This window comes from Trematomus bernacchii, unplaced genomic scaffold (genome assembly GCF_902827165.1).
Source record: "Trematomus bernacchii unplaced genomic scaffold, fTreBer1.1, whole genome shotgun sequence".
Classification (NCBI taxonomy): domain Eukaryota; kingdom Metazoa; phylum Chordata; class Actinopteri; order Perciformes; family Nototheniidae; genus Trematomus; species Trematomus bernacchii.
Window position 1 is genome coordinate 1,797,844 of NW_022987641.1, and position 12,960 is coordinate 1,810,803.

Consider the following 12,960-nt stretch of genomic DNA (forward strand, 5'->3'; position numbering starts at 1 on the left):
GAAAAGGTGAGCCCTGTGTTTAGATCTCATGATTCTCTAATCATCCTTTAATTATATCAGAGAGCATATCATCTCATTAAAGACAGAATACACCGTTAAATCACTGATCTGGGATCCGAGGTACTGCGTCAGATACAGAGGCGTCGTTGAGCTTGTCTCACAGTCACAGAGAGAAAACAACAGTAGTGAAGGGGCTCTGTGGAGAAACACCTGCCAGAGACCCCCCAAAGCTTTACCCCCAACCTTTAGAAAGCCCCTCCAACACACACACACACACACACTATAATTAAGTCAACCCCTCACCCCTTAGAGACTCCAAAAGTCAAAAAGCAAAAGGACAGCTGACTGACAGACAGAGGGGGATTAGTCACAACAAATCACATGCTTGCACGCACGCACACACACACACCCTATCGTTCTCTCTCTGTCCATCCCTCACACACACATACTCTCTCTCTCTGTCCATCCGACACACACTTTCTTCTTCTGATGCAGAATTAAGATAAGGTCTGTAATCACCTCGCTCCATCCCAAACGGCGTCCCCACCCACGTCCGTCCACACACACACACACACACACACACACACACACACACACACACACACACACACACACACACACCACACACACACACACACACACACACACACACACACACACCACACACACACACACCACACACACACACACACACACACACAACCACACACACACACACACACACCACACACACACACACACACACACACACACACACACACACACACACACACACACACACACACACACACACACACAACCACACACACACACCACACACCAAGTATATGAAGTGTAGATGGCTGCATTGCTACCCCACCCGTACATACATAATTTAAATCTCAACACACACAGTGCAGACAGCGTAGAGCACCCGTCTCCTCCAAGGCAGCATTAGCCTGGGAAAGTGAGAAGAAACGCACTCTAGTAATAAAGAAGACAGAGGAAGAAAGTATAGAAGTAGAAGGAACGAGGGACAGCGAGGGATGAGGGAGGGAGGTAGAGATCCCTGCGTTTTCACTGAAAGCTGCAGCACACCAAGGATTCATACTAAATCGCGACATGCAAAAGAAAGAGAGCAAAACAGAGAGAAAGATTAGATTACGAGCAGAACATCTGGGACAGATATTTCTCCCCCGCTGCAGTCCCCCTCTCCTGGGCTCATTCACAAAATGTCGTGGTGACAACACGAGGGCCGCGCATCCATCAAAGACATACAATGCTTGCTGTAATTAGCATAAAACACACTCGCACGCGGGAGAGACAGAGCCAGCTGAATATTTATGGAGAAAAAGTTCAACAACAGTTCCTGCATAGTTTCATCTTTTATTACTTCTGATCAGACATTGTCACAAGTGTTGGTCTGGATGAACGCTCAACACGCTGATGGTTACATTATTAACATTACATGAAGAAGAAACAGATGTGCAGAAGTGTGGAGGGAAGTGCAATAGGAGCAGGAAAACAATGAATTATGGACAACAACATAGATATTTATTAGTTAAAAGAGGTTTCTTTTCCTATCAGTGCTGAAGTGGGAGGGGATTGATCCAAGTGGTGTGTAACAGAGGTGGTTTGCTTTCTTGTGATTGTTCCGGTTCATTTTTACAGTCCTTCCAGCGGGAATAGCTCAGTCGCTGCTGTTTCTACTAAATGGAAGACAGTGTCAGTGCCTCCATACTTACTCACAGGAGAGATAGACAGAAGGTAAGAGAGGGGTAAAGTGCCTATTTCTCTATCAGGGTGCTGTGTTCGGTGCCAGTGGTCTGGTTCGGTTCGGTTCTCCACGGGGTTTTTGAGGGTGCGTGTCTTGGTGGTGACTCATACCTCACTTCCTCCACTCCGGTTTGGTCTGTTTGACAGTCGGTCGATAATCAGTAATCCCACACAATAAACTCTTCATTGCTTTCTGTGTCTCTCTCTCCTTCTTAGCCCCCTGTTCTTAACTTGTTCTGCAGAGAAAAACAGAAAGGAAAGTGCATTAGAGAGACATAAAAAAACATTTTAATAGACAAACCAACAGAAGAGAAGGATATTATGTCCCACTGGAGACACGAGACGGAGAGAGGGAGGCTTGAGAGTGCAGTACAAGGGTGGAGGATTGAGTGAGTTGGAGAAGTGGAGAAAAGACCTGAGGGCAGTGGATTCCATGTTAGCGATAAGTGCAGCTACAAATCCCCAGCACTCCCTGTCAATAACCATTTGAACTGGCCTATTGCAGCTGGGGCCACTGCATGAAAAGTGCCTGAGAGGAAACTCTGGGAAAGAAAGAAAAGAAGGACCCGGAACAAGGGACATGAGGAAGAGAGTAACCTGGACAGGAAGTGAGAAAGAGAAATGTCTTCTTCCTTACCGACCAACTTAATAGTGGCATGAGATAAATAACTTTTCATTTCTGTTTATTTCGTGCACTAATGATCTGCCCAAACTCCACTGTAAAAACCTAGACTTTGAAGATATGAGTAATTCCAGTTTAAAGGAAATGGGCCTTTTATCATTTCTATTTATCTACAATGTCAAAGTGCTGAGAATGGGGAACGCAATTACATCAGATAACTTTAATATGGTATATCTTCTGAGCTTAGGGATGATCGGAACTACTCTTCTGTACAATACAGAACTGTTATGGTTGTTTACAACAGACACTTTTCACATTCTTTTACGTGTGACTCACCTAGACTAACCTTATTGTGTGTTTCTTATTGCAATATCAACATGTTGAGTGACTAACTGTTTAAAATAAAAGTAAAGGACAAATTCAATCAGTACATTTGATATACTTCATCATGAGTGATTTTGATTGATTATGATTGAAAATAATGAATGCCTTATTATCGTTATATGCAGTTTTGGCAGCCAGGTATTTTTTCACTTTGATCCTTTTGCAAACACAACGCCCTCTGAAACCCCAAACAGGGCTCTCGTGGGCCCTGAGAGAGTAAAAAGGAGATGGAAGGGTCAGTCTAAAAAATGAAGTGGAGAAGGAAAAGATAGGGAGCAGGAGGCGGTCATGCGGCGAGAATATGGAATGAGGAGGCAAGCAGCAGATGAGAGATCGTCTTCCATGATAAACTCTTATTCACAGAGCGAGAGAGAAAGAGAGACTTTATCTGTCCTTCCACTGCCTCTTCCTCACTGTATGCTATCTGGACCTGTTAAGTGCTGAATGCATTAGAAATGTGACTGGGGCTGATGGGATGGAGGGTTGGACGGAGGCAGTGAAGGAGGGACAGTGACAGGGCAAAGAGGGCACTGAAAGAGAGCGAAAGTGGGTCTAAATGTTATCACTGACCGCAGATAAGAGCGCTAATTATCAGTGACAAAGGCTGGAGGGGGACCACGCCTGTCTTTGGATGGCTTTAGTTCAGGGTTCAATATAAAAAAACTAAGATTTAGGGAGATTTGGGTTTTTATCCCCAACAAGATGCAATCTTTGACATCTCCATCTTTACCCATGGTGAAGCAGCTTTTAGTGGAATTTAAAGTGGACCTATCATGCTATATTTGAATAATATAGTGTAGGACCATACCTATATAAGGCATATTTATACTTTTTTTTTTTCAAAATACCAAACAGATCATGCATTTTAGCCATGCCTCATTTTGCTCAATTTGACATTTTATAGCTCTGTGTTTGTAAGGGCAGATAAGTGCAGAACAGCACCACCTACAGGCCTGGCATATGTACTACAGTGTCTCCAGCGCTTTCGAATGGCAATGGCCGTGGCTGTCTCCTCCTGATTGGTGGAGTTGGCCCAATAGCCGTAGCGCCACCGTCCTGACGTCAGGACAGTGTTCAAATCTGGATCAGTTTTTATCAGATCCGTGTGCAGCCCCTTTTTTTAGAGATTTGGGTATGGAGGAAAATAGAGAGGGTTGTGTTTTCTGACACTTGGTGAGTTCCCTGGAACACCGGGGACACATATTCATGTATAAAAGACGTACAAAAGTGCATTTTGCATGATAGGTCCCCTTTAAGATTTGAAGAGGAAGGACGAAGAAGGTGAAAGAGATTTTGCTGAAAAACTGGATGACCTATGTTATCAAGAGTCTTTGACATAAAAAGAAGAGGAGATGAGAGACGGTTTTTTGAGGGCACGTTTGGATCTTGTGACCTCCAGAGGTCAAAGTCACGTCCTTTGACATTTGTTCTCAGAGCAGCTTCCTGCTGGGCTCTGATAAAGCTGTGTAAACATCCTAATCACCAACCACCATCAGCTACTATCCATTCCTACTTCATTCCTTCCCCCTGTTTTGTCAGCTTTGTAACTCTGCATAATATTCCTTTAAATCCTTATCATAGAACTGTTATTTTTCTGCACCTAATGACTTTAAAAGCAAGTCTTACACAGATAAGCGCAGGCGAACAGGAGTGTGCTGTGATTGCCTCGGGGTGATAAACACAAGCGGATTAACATATCGTCGCAGGCTTGCTTCCAAACAATTTACAAGATCATAACAGCATCCGGACTGTGAACGCACGCTTGCTGAATCTTGACGAGGCTACAGGTAGTCTGTGTTAAACGCACACGCACACACATCCACAAAATGAATAAAACATTGTGTAATTTACATGATGTATAGCTTAAAAATCCGCTTGCATCTTACTTTCAGATCTAATACTAATACTCACGAGAGTGAGGGATAGACAAAAAACTCAGTTTTCCTCATTTCCTCCAAAACAATGCAATTGTAAAAAAAATCTAATAGAAAAGCTCTATGAATGCAAATTGAGCCTTTTGGGGGCAAAGTGATGTTACATATTGCAAAGTGAGGGAGGGGGAATCAAGTTAATATCAACCTGAGTGACATTACTATTACCATACAGTGTGTGACCGTGGGAGACGGAGGGCGGGAAAACATTTGCACTTGGCAATGAACGGAGAGAGGACAATGGTATCCAACTAGCAGAAGCTACTCCCTTGGTCTTATTGCATTAAAACACACACAGAGACAGTCAGGGGAACGCCTGTGTCAGCAGGTATCATGGAAATACACCAGAAGGTTTAAACTGGCTATTTAGAGTGAGCTTTATTCAGGCGCCAGTCGCCCAGCGGAAATTATATTCTCCCGTCTAAAAGCCAGGAGCCAGTACATGTAAATGGATGCTAGCGTGTATGTGTGTATTACAATAATTAATTTAGACATTTAAAAAGGGAATGGCTTCTCAACTGTAGCTACTGTACACATCTATGGGCCCAATGACGTATGGTGTAACTAACACGCACATGGGGCTACTTTGTAATACACACATCGATTCAACTGAAAGCTACACCAAAGGATCAGGAGGCGCTACAACTTACATATCATCTGTCCATGAGGGTGCATGTACATACTTGTCATTCTTATCAGACAGAAAAAAACATGTTAATTTGGAGGGGTTCATAATTATAACGTTTTATGTATTTTCCTCACGTGCAAAGTACAGTCGCACAGAAAGACACGCTCATTTATTTAACAAGCATGCAACACACAACAAAACATGCATATGCAAAAGATGCTAGCGTAGTGTATGAAATGATGTTTACATGAGATAAGACCTACAATTAATGAGATTAGTTCAGTAAACACGCACCTGTTTAGTGTTGTTGACACACTGTAGGTAAAGGGTTGCTATGTTGGAGCAGTTGAGGGTTTTCCCGACGTTCTCCTTGTAGCACGCCAGGATCTGGCCCTGCAGGTCTGCACACACAGGGTACGTCTCATAGCGCCTGTGGGGGGGAGAAGGGGAGAGAAATAGTGTGAAAACAGGGGAAATATGGTGTTAAAATTGAGGGCAGGGTGCTGCAAAAGAAAAAGTGTGATGGGATAAGGGTGAAGGGGAAGGATAAAGGCGTAAGAAGATAAATGTGTGAGTTAGAGTCAAACGTGGACTGAAAATGAAGGGAAATGTGTAAGGATGGGCAATTCAGAAAGATTGACAGAATACGTATGAGCTATAGAAATACAAAACAAGAGAAGAGGATTACAGACATATTATGGGCTTGGTGGATGGTCATTTATCTCAAGAGAGTCCATGCCCTACAAAGGAGGTTGATCTGCGCTGCATGAAACACAAACTAACTCTGCAAATCAATGCATAATGCAGGGAAACAACAAAGAGCATCGGTTTATTCTCAACATGCAACAACGCTTAGTTGCTACAAAGTGCTGATGATAATGATGATGAGGTTGAAATTACCGGAAAGCTACGTATACACTCCTTTAAATTAGTCTCTGTTCTTATGTCTTACCGCTAAGAAGCGCTTTAAAAAGGCCTCACGGACAAGAGTATTGATCCCCTACTGGCTAGTAGTAAATCCATGCATTGATTCAGAAAGGCTGCCTGAAAGAGTGAACCATTTACAGACTGCATTGCTGTCACCTTGGAGTGGTCTTAATGGCAAATTCAATCCTTCAGCTTCCACAAGGAGGTTGTTGTTGTATATTGTGAATGCTAATATGTCTGCTTACAGGCCACACATCACTAGCTTAGCACGCCCAGGTCTGTCCTTGAGGACTGTTACAGCTTCAGTGCTGCCGTCTTAGCTGATCCAGCTGCTGGCCCTTCTAATGGGAAATGCAACGCTAAACTTCAGTGCATTTAAATGGGACTCTTATGTTATATCTATGCAATAGTTGGATCCTTTCTCTAGTCTAAGTAGTGGGATGTACCACCAGCGCTGGTGCCTACCCCAATGTTAACTGCTTTTGTCTGTCTCTTCCCACACCCCATAAAAATCCATAATGACGACACATGTGCATGCTAGGGCTATTATGCTAATGGCGGTGTCATCGTTTTGTTCACACCAGTGCTCAGGACACTCCATCTGCCTCACTAAACGGAGCGCATGGGTGTGAAAGAGAAAGGGAATTTGCCCGTCAGCAACTCCGGAGATCTCAAAGGAATATTGGGGGTGAATCCGAGCCCCTGTAGTCAGAATCAGATGTTTGATTTGCCCCCTGGAGTGAGAAATTACCCTCCCGTTGGATACAAAGCAGGAGATTGGTAGCATGGGTCATTACCCAGGGTGCAATGCAGCAGGAAGCGGGTGCAGTGTGTGCATGTGTACATATGTGCATCCCCACATGGTCATATTTGTTAAGGGGGCCGGAAAAATCGATAGTCCTTGTAAATGCATGTTAGTGGCAAATTGGAGGTGCTCTCCATATTTTCAACTGCAATGTGATGAATCAATATACCTCATCATTCCCCATCAAAAACAATGCTCAGAGGCAAACAGAGTAACACATATTATATCTGGAGCTAGTAAGGAACACTTCAAAAGATAGAAATGGTTAATTTGGACACACTCTTGTTGGCTTTTTGCTTAGATGAGGAGATCAATATCAGTCTTCTAAATCTGAAGTTTAGTCTCAGACTGGGACCAATGTGATCCTTAAGGTTGCTGGTAGACCAATTGTCTCACCTATCGACAGAGCCATATACATGTAAGGCTTTTCTAAATATGTTGTGGTTGTACAGTAACTACTTTGTTTACTGTAGAGACATTAGAGTGATATCCGTCTTCTCATCTAACCCTCAGTAAGAAAGTGAAAAAGCATATTTCCCCAAAAGTGGTTTGATTCCTCGTTATGTCTTCACTTTGAGCGCAGACTGGAACATAACGCTGTTGGGTGTGTGGATAAGGTTCTGCATTTGCTGATCCATTGGGGAGAAATTCAGTCATTTGCTAGGAGGCATGACAAGGCCATTGCTCTGCGTCGGGGTATTGAAGGATGACAACAGTGCTAGCAGAAATCGCTGCCATCCTATTCCTATGGATCCTGGCGCTCATTTATTACACCGCCTATGGGCATCTACAGGGACGAGCGGAGCCACATACACCCACTAATTACTTTCTTAAGCGTTCACGTTAATACCAGGTGCATCCTGCTGATACAAACCACAGTGTTTATCACCAGTAATGGCCTCAGAAAGAGAGAAAAGAGGACAGAGGAAGGGAGGGAGAGGAAGAGGGTGAGGGGGGTTGATAGAAAGAGCATTTCTTGATGAGGAAGAAGACAGTGGTACTTCTATTTTTGCTTGCTCTCTGCAGGGAGACACTGGTTGAGTTTATCATGGAGACAATAACACTGTCACATACACTCTGTGGCGGCACGCTGCATCCGCTATCATCTATCATTAAGATTAACATTAAGTTCCTGCAGCCAACCACAACCACAGAGCTGCTGGGGAATGACTGCAGCCCCCCCCCCCCCCCCCCCCCTCAGTTTTACATTAGGTGCCCTCATGTCATTAACTATAGTGTGAAGGCTGCAGTGCTATGCAGCAGGGTGAGCAGATGCAAACACGATATGCATGTCATTTCAGGTTATAAACCACAGCCACTACAAAATGACCCCTTCGTTTACCCTTCATTCATGAAATGTACCAGAGTTTTGTTTTTCAAATCAGTTATCAAGCCTTAGTTAAAATACAAATAAGCTAAAGACTCAGTTTTAGGCAATCTTGTTTTTTTTTACCTGGTATTTTTGGTACAATGTGCACACACAATACCTTCTTACATATGATTATCCTAGTGTACAAAATAGCAAGTCAGGGCAATATACAGATCAACAGTAAAAATCTGCAACTGAATACACATTAGATTCTTCTACTGTGGGAATCATAGTGTGTGCTTAATTAATAAAGTTAAACACATAAATCATCCAGTTCCTGTAACCTGAGGAGTAAGGCATTCATAAACATCAAGACTGTATCACTCCAGAAGCAAAACCAATTTTTTTTTTTTTTTTTATAGCTATATTTAAATGATTTACAGGAAATGAAAAAGAAAGCTAGAGGCATTTTGACATTTTTTCCAGCCCTGGTTTGGTCTTAAGTTAGATTCCTGTGAACACGTTTTGATGTATTTGAGTCTGTTATTGGTAGAGAAGGACTCAATGATCACAGAGAAAAGGCTGAAAAACAGAATGATATTGCGGCAGAGCTCATTTCTTTCTTATTTCCTGACCCCTGCGATTAATCTCATGACCCCACATAGGGATATAAGCCCTGCTGGCGACACTCCCGCTGCGTATAGATTATTGGACAGCTTTAAAGATGCAGCCATTGCCAATCAATTCCTCCACACTTTTTCTCTCCCATTTTACCATCTCTATCTTCCCTATATTCCCTCCCTTATCCCCAAGAGGTTCATGGGATATTTAATAAAACTGCATGTAGCGGGAGACACTGAAACAAATAGAGACATCGAGCCAGATATAGCTGGTTATTATTTTCCCTATATGTGTGTGTGTGTGTGTGTGTGTGTGTGTGTGTGTGTGTGTGTTGCACCCCAGAGGCAGTCAATCTAAACAGTCATATAGGGGTCTCGCCTCGTGCCATCAGTAGAAGTAAAGATCTCTATAACAACACCTTATGAACCCCACCCCCACCACACACATATACACCAAGTAAATCCCTATTGCTTTGATCCACTGATAGGAATGAAATGGCGGTTGCTTTAGATATGTACTTTACAGGTACTCTGCGACATAAATAACAAAGGAAAGGAAGAGAGAGAGATATGAGTAAGACTGGACTTCAATCTGTATATTTTATATTTAGATGTCATTTAATATGCTATTCCTTATCCTACTTTTAAATGTGGTTAGCTGTCATTTTGCCCTTGTTTATATGATAAATAGTCTTTCAGTGTCAACATGTGTATATTTTACTTTTTAGTTCGGTTTATATTTACATTTTGAGATGTTTGTATTTTATGTTAATGTTTGTTTATTTTCACATTATGTGCAATGCCTTCTACGTCAATAAAGCAAATATGATCTTATCTTAAGACAGAGAGGTGTGTTTGTGAGAAAGGCTGCAGAAAATCTTAGAAAAAAAAGAGCGATGTAGGAGAAGCAGACGAAGAGCCTCTGCGAAACACTCTCCAGGCACTCTGCTCACTTCCTTTGTGAAGTTCTCCTTAAGGAGGGAACAGGAAACGAGGTTGAGAGGAGGGGCAGAAATGATATGAGAGGGTGAACGTGTCCCATTTAACATGTAATAAGGCAGAACAGATTACCTGCTCACTCCCTCTCACTGTCTCCCTCCCTCCTCAAGGTGTCCCTATATCATTTAATACAATCCCTTCTTTCAAGCCCCCCCCGCTGCACGACTCAGCACATTTCCATATTCCGATAGCTTTATGGCTACAGCTCCATTTGTCAAAGAACGTATTGACTGCAAGTTGGGGGACGACTGTATTGAGATCGATGTTGGGATTTCCATACAATATGCATGTGTTATGCCAATAAACTGGGCAAGGAACAGTGTCAGTACATTTTTCACACTAACCTATATTGACCATGACTACCATCTGCTGTGACAATGTAGAGCTAGTGCAGTGAAATGACATTCATAGATCTCCGTTAGGGGAAAACATGCTTCAATAGTTGAACAAAGTGTGAGGCCCATCTGGAAACATGTACGCTCATCTGTCATAATTTGAGGTGCATTATAAATCTGAACAACGACACACAGATAGACACGCAGGCATGCCGACAAACAGACTATGTCCATTCCCTGGATAGCAACTGTCCCTACAAAAATAAATATTTAATGTCACCAGAGAATTGTGTAAAACTTTTCAATCCAACTGCAAGTTTCAGTATTTTTCTTCATAACATATTGGCATGGCAAGCACTGGATGGGCAATAATACATAGGCTTTAGCTACATTTACATAATATAAACAAACTGAGTGTGCTTTTATAGTTCTGAAACAAGACTACTTTTTTTGATATATTTACTGTAACTCCATAAAACCTTTTCATTCAACGAGGGAGCAGTGTGGTGGAATTCTTGACACCAAACTGCTCCTGACAAAACAAAATCTCTAAATAGATTATACCAACTCACAGTCTCTAAAGCTGAAAACTTGACGAAACCTTTAACAGAATAAGTAAACAAGATTACCCGCTCCACCCGTGTTTAAAACCTGACAGTCTTTGATACTTAGTGTTTTGTTTATTACCAAATAAATATGTAGATTCAATACATTTCTCTACCTTCTCAACATTACTCAAAATGCTGTCAAAGATTTATTGATGGATTGCATGAATCTTTAACAATAAACACAAAATTGATGCAACAGAGTTGTTGCAGCGGATTCTGGAAAGTTTCTGCTTTTCTCTTTACATTTTGTTTTTTCAAGCACTCCTATCCCAGAAGCCATTTGCTGAGCTGCTACAGGACTTTACTAATGGACTTCTCATTCTATTATGATTTAAAAGCACTTGCCAACATAGGTAGCCAGGGGTATGGTCGGAGTTGGGCGTAGTCACACATGGGGCCAGGACACACACACACACACACACACACACACACACACACAACACACACACACACACACAACACACACACACACACACACACAACACACACACACACCACACACACACACACACACACACACACTACACACACACACACACACACACACACACACACACACACACACACACACCACACACACACCCACACACAACACACACACACACACACACACACACACACACACACACACACACACACCACACACACACAACACACACACACACACACACACACACACACACACACACACACACACACACCACCACACACAACACACACACACACAATAGTGCAGCTCTAGACAGTATGGATTACCCTCGCCTGCCACCAGATTGAGTTCCCAATCACCATGTTCTCTATTTATCATCATTTGGGTCCACTTAGGGTTAATAGGGTTAAGGGTGGGTGCCGGTTACCCCTTAAAAAGCCCTCATGTTCTCTCTAGTTAAGGCAGGCGTCAGTACCGAGGGGGGTAAATAAATACAAATGATCCAGTTAAGGAGAAAAATGACACACATTTCGCTCACGCTGCTTTTTAAAAGCAGACCTGAGTGACCCCCTGCAGTGAAATCCATCAGCATGGGTAAGAGATTGAATGAGGGAGAAAGGGAGAGAGAGGAAGGGAATGAAAGAGAGAGAATCAAGACAAGCATCTGGGATAAAAGAATGCAAAAGAATGGAGGGAGAGAGTGTGAGCAGAAAGCGAGGGAGGCAAAACAAGACAATAACAAAGATGGGAGTGAGCGAGAGAGATTTAAATTAAGACAGAAAACACTGTTCGTAAGTGAGCAGTGAGGGAGACAAAGAAGGATGAGTGTGTTAGAGGAAGAATAAAGGGAGTGTGTGTCCTTTCTGACCCTTCTTATACACACTAATGCAAGGGACTGGTCATGTGGCTTTAAGCAGAGGAGGACGAACAAGATTATTCACAAACAAAAGCAGGTAAAAGATATACCGATTCAGCTATTCTAATTCGTCAAAGACACCTTTAAAAACAACGTTCATCCAAAACAGAGACTGGCACTGCTTTGGGATCGGTAAACATGAAGTGCTGTTTTTCAGCTTTTCTAACAAATGCTACATGTCACTTTCTTCCTGTTCCATCACTCCGGCCACTGTGATTTTCACTATATGAAAAATCCCTGAAGAATACAAAAAAAAGGAATGAAAGCTGTGAGTGGACTAACCAACCATTTCCAATGCTTTAAAGTCACTGAATCAGCCACTAAAAGGTAGGTGTGTGTGTGTGTGTGTGTGTGTGTGTGTGTGTGTGTGTGTGTGTGTGTGTGTGTGTGCGCCCACACAGGGGGCTAGGATTGTGTGTGCCTTTTTGCAGCCAGCACAGTGAAGCTCTTAAGGCCGATAGAAGAGCTTTTAAAGCAGTTATTGACTTCTGTCTCTTCAGCTGACCACCATCGTGTCCCTGCACCTGCGTTGCCTAGCTACAGAATGAAGGTTTGCCCAGAACCTGACAGAGGGGTCAACGCGCTCCTCAGTCTTTCCTGCCTCACAGACTTCACAGATAAACATCTCTGGCAATACGACTGGAGTGCTTTGCAAAAACTTTCCTTCTAAATGAATCCCCATCATTTTTTT

At 42.7% G+C, this 12,960-nt stretch overlaps 1 protein-coding gene across 2 annotated transcripts in view; it reads right to left on the minus strand.

Moving 5' to 3' along the window:
* Positions 1–1,345: 1,345 nt before the first annotated feature.
* The window catches only part of chchd3a (coiled-coil-helix-coiled-coil-helix domain containing 3a), a 61,405-nt gene continuing 49,790 nt past the window's right edge, over positions 1,346–12,960 (minus strand). For both annotated transcript variants that reach the window (XM_034133610.1, XM_034133609.1), the window contains 2 exons: positions 5,615–5,750; positions 1,346–1,991 (listed from right to left, as the gene is read on the minus strand). In XM_034133610.1, coding sequence (XP_033989501.1) covers positions 1,968–1,991; positions 5,615–5,750 — 160 coding nt within the window. In that variant the 3' untranslated portion in view covers positions 1,346–1,967. The remainder of the gene's footprint in view (positions 1,992–5,614; positions 5,751–12,960) is intronic.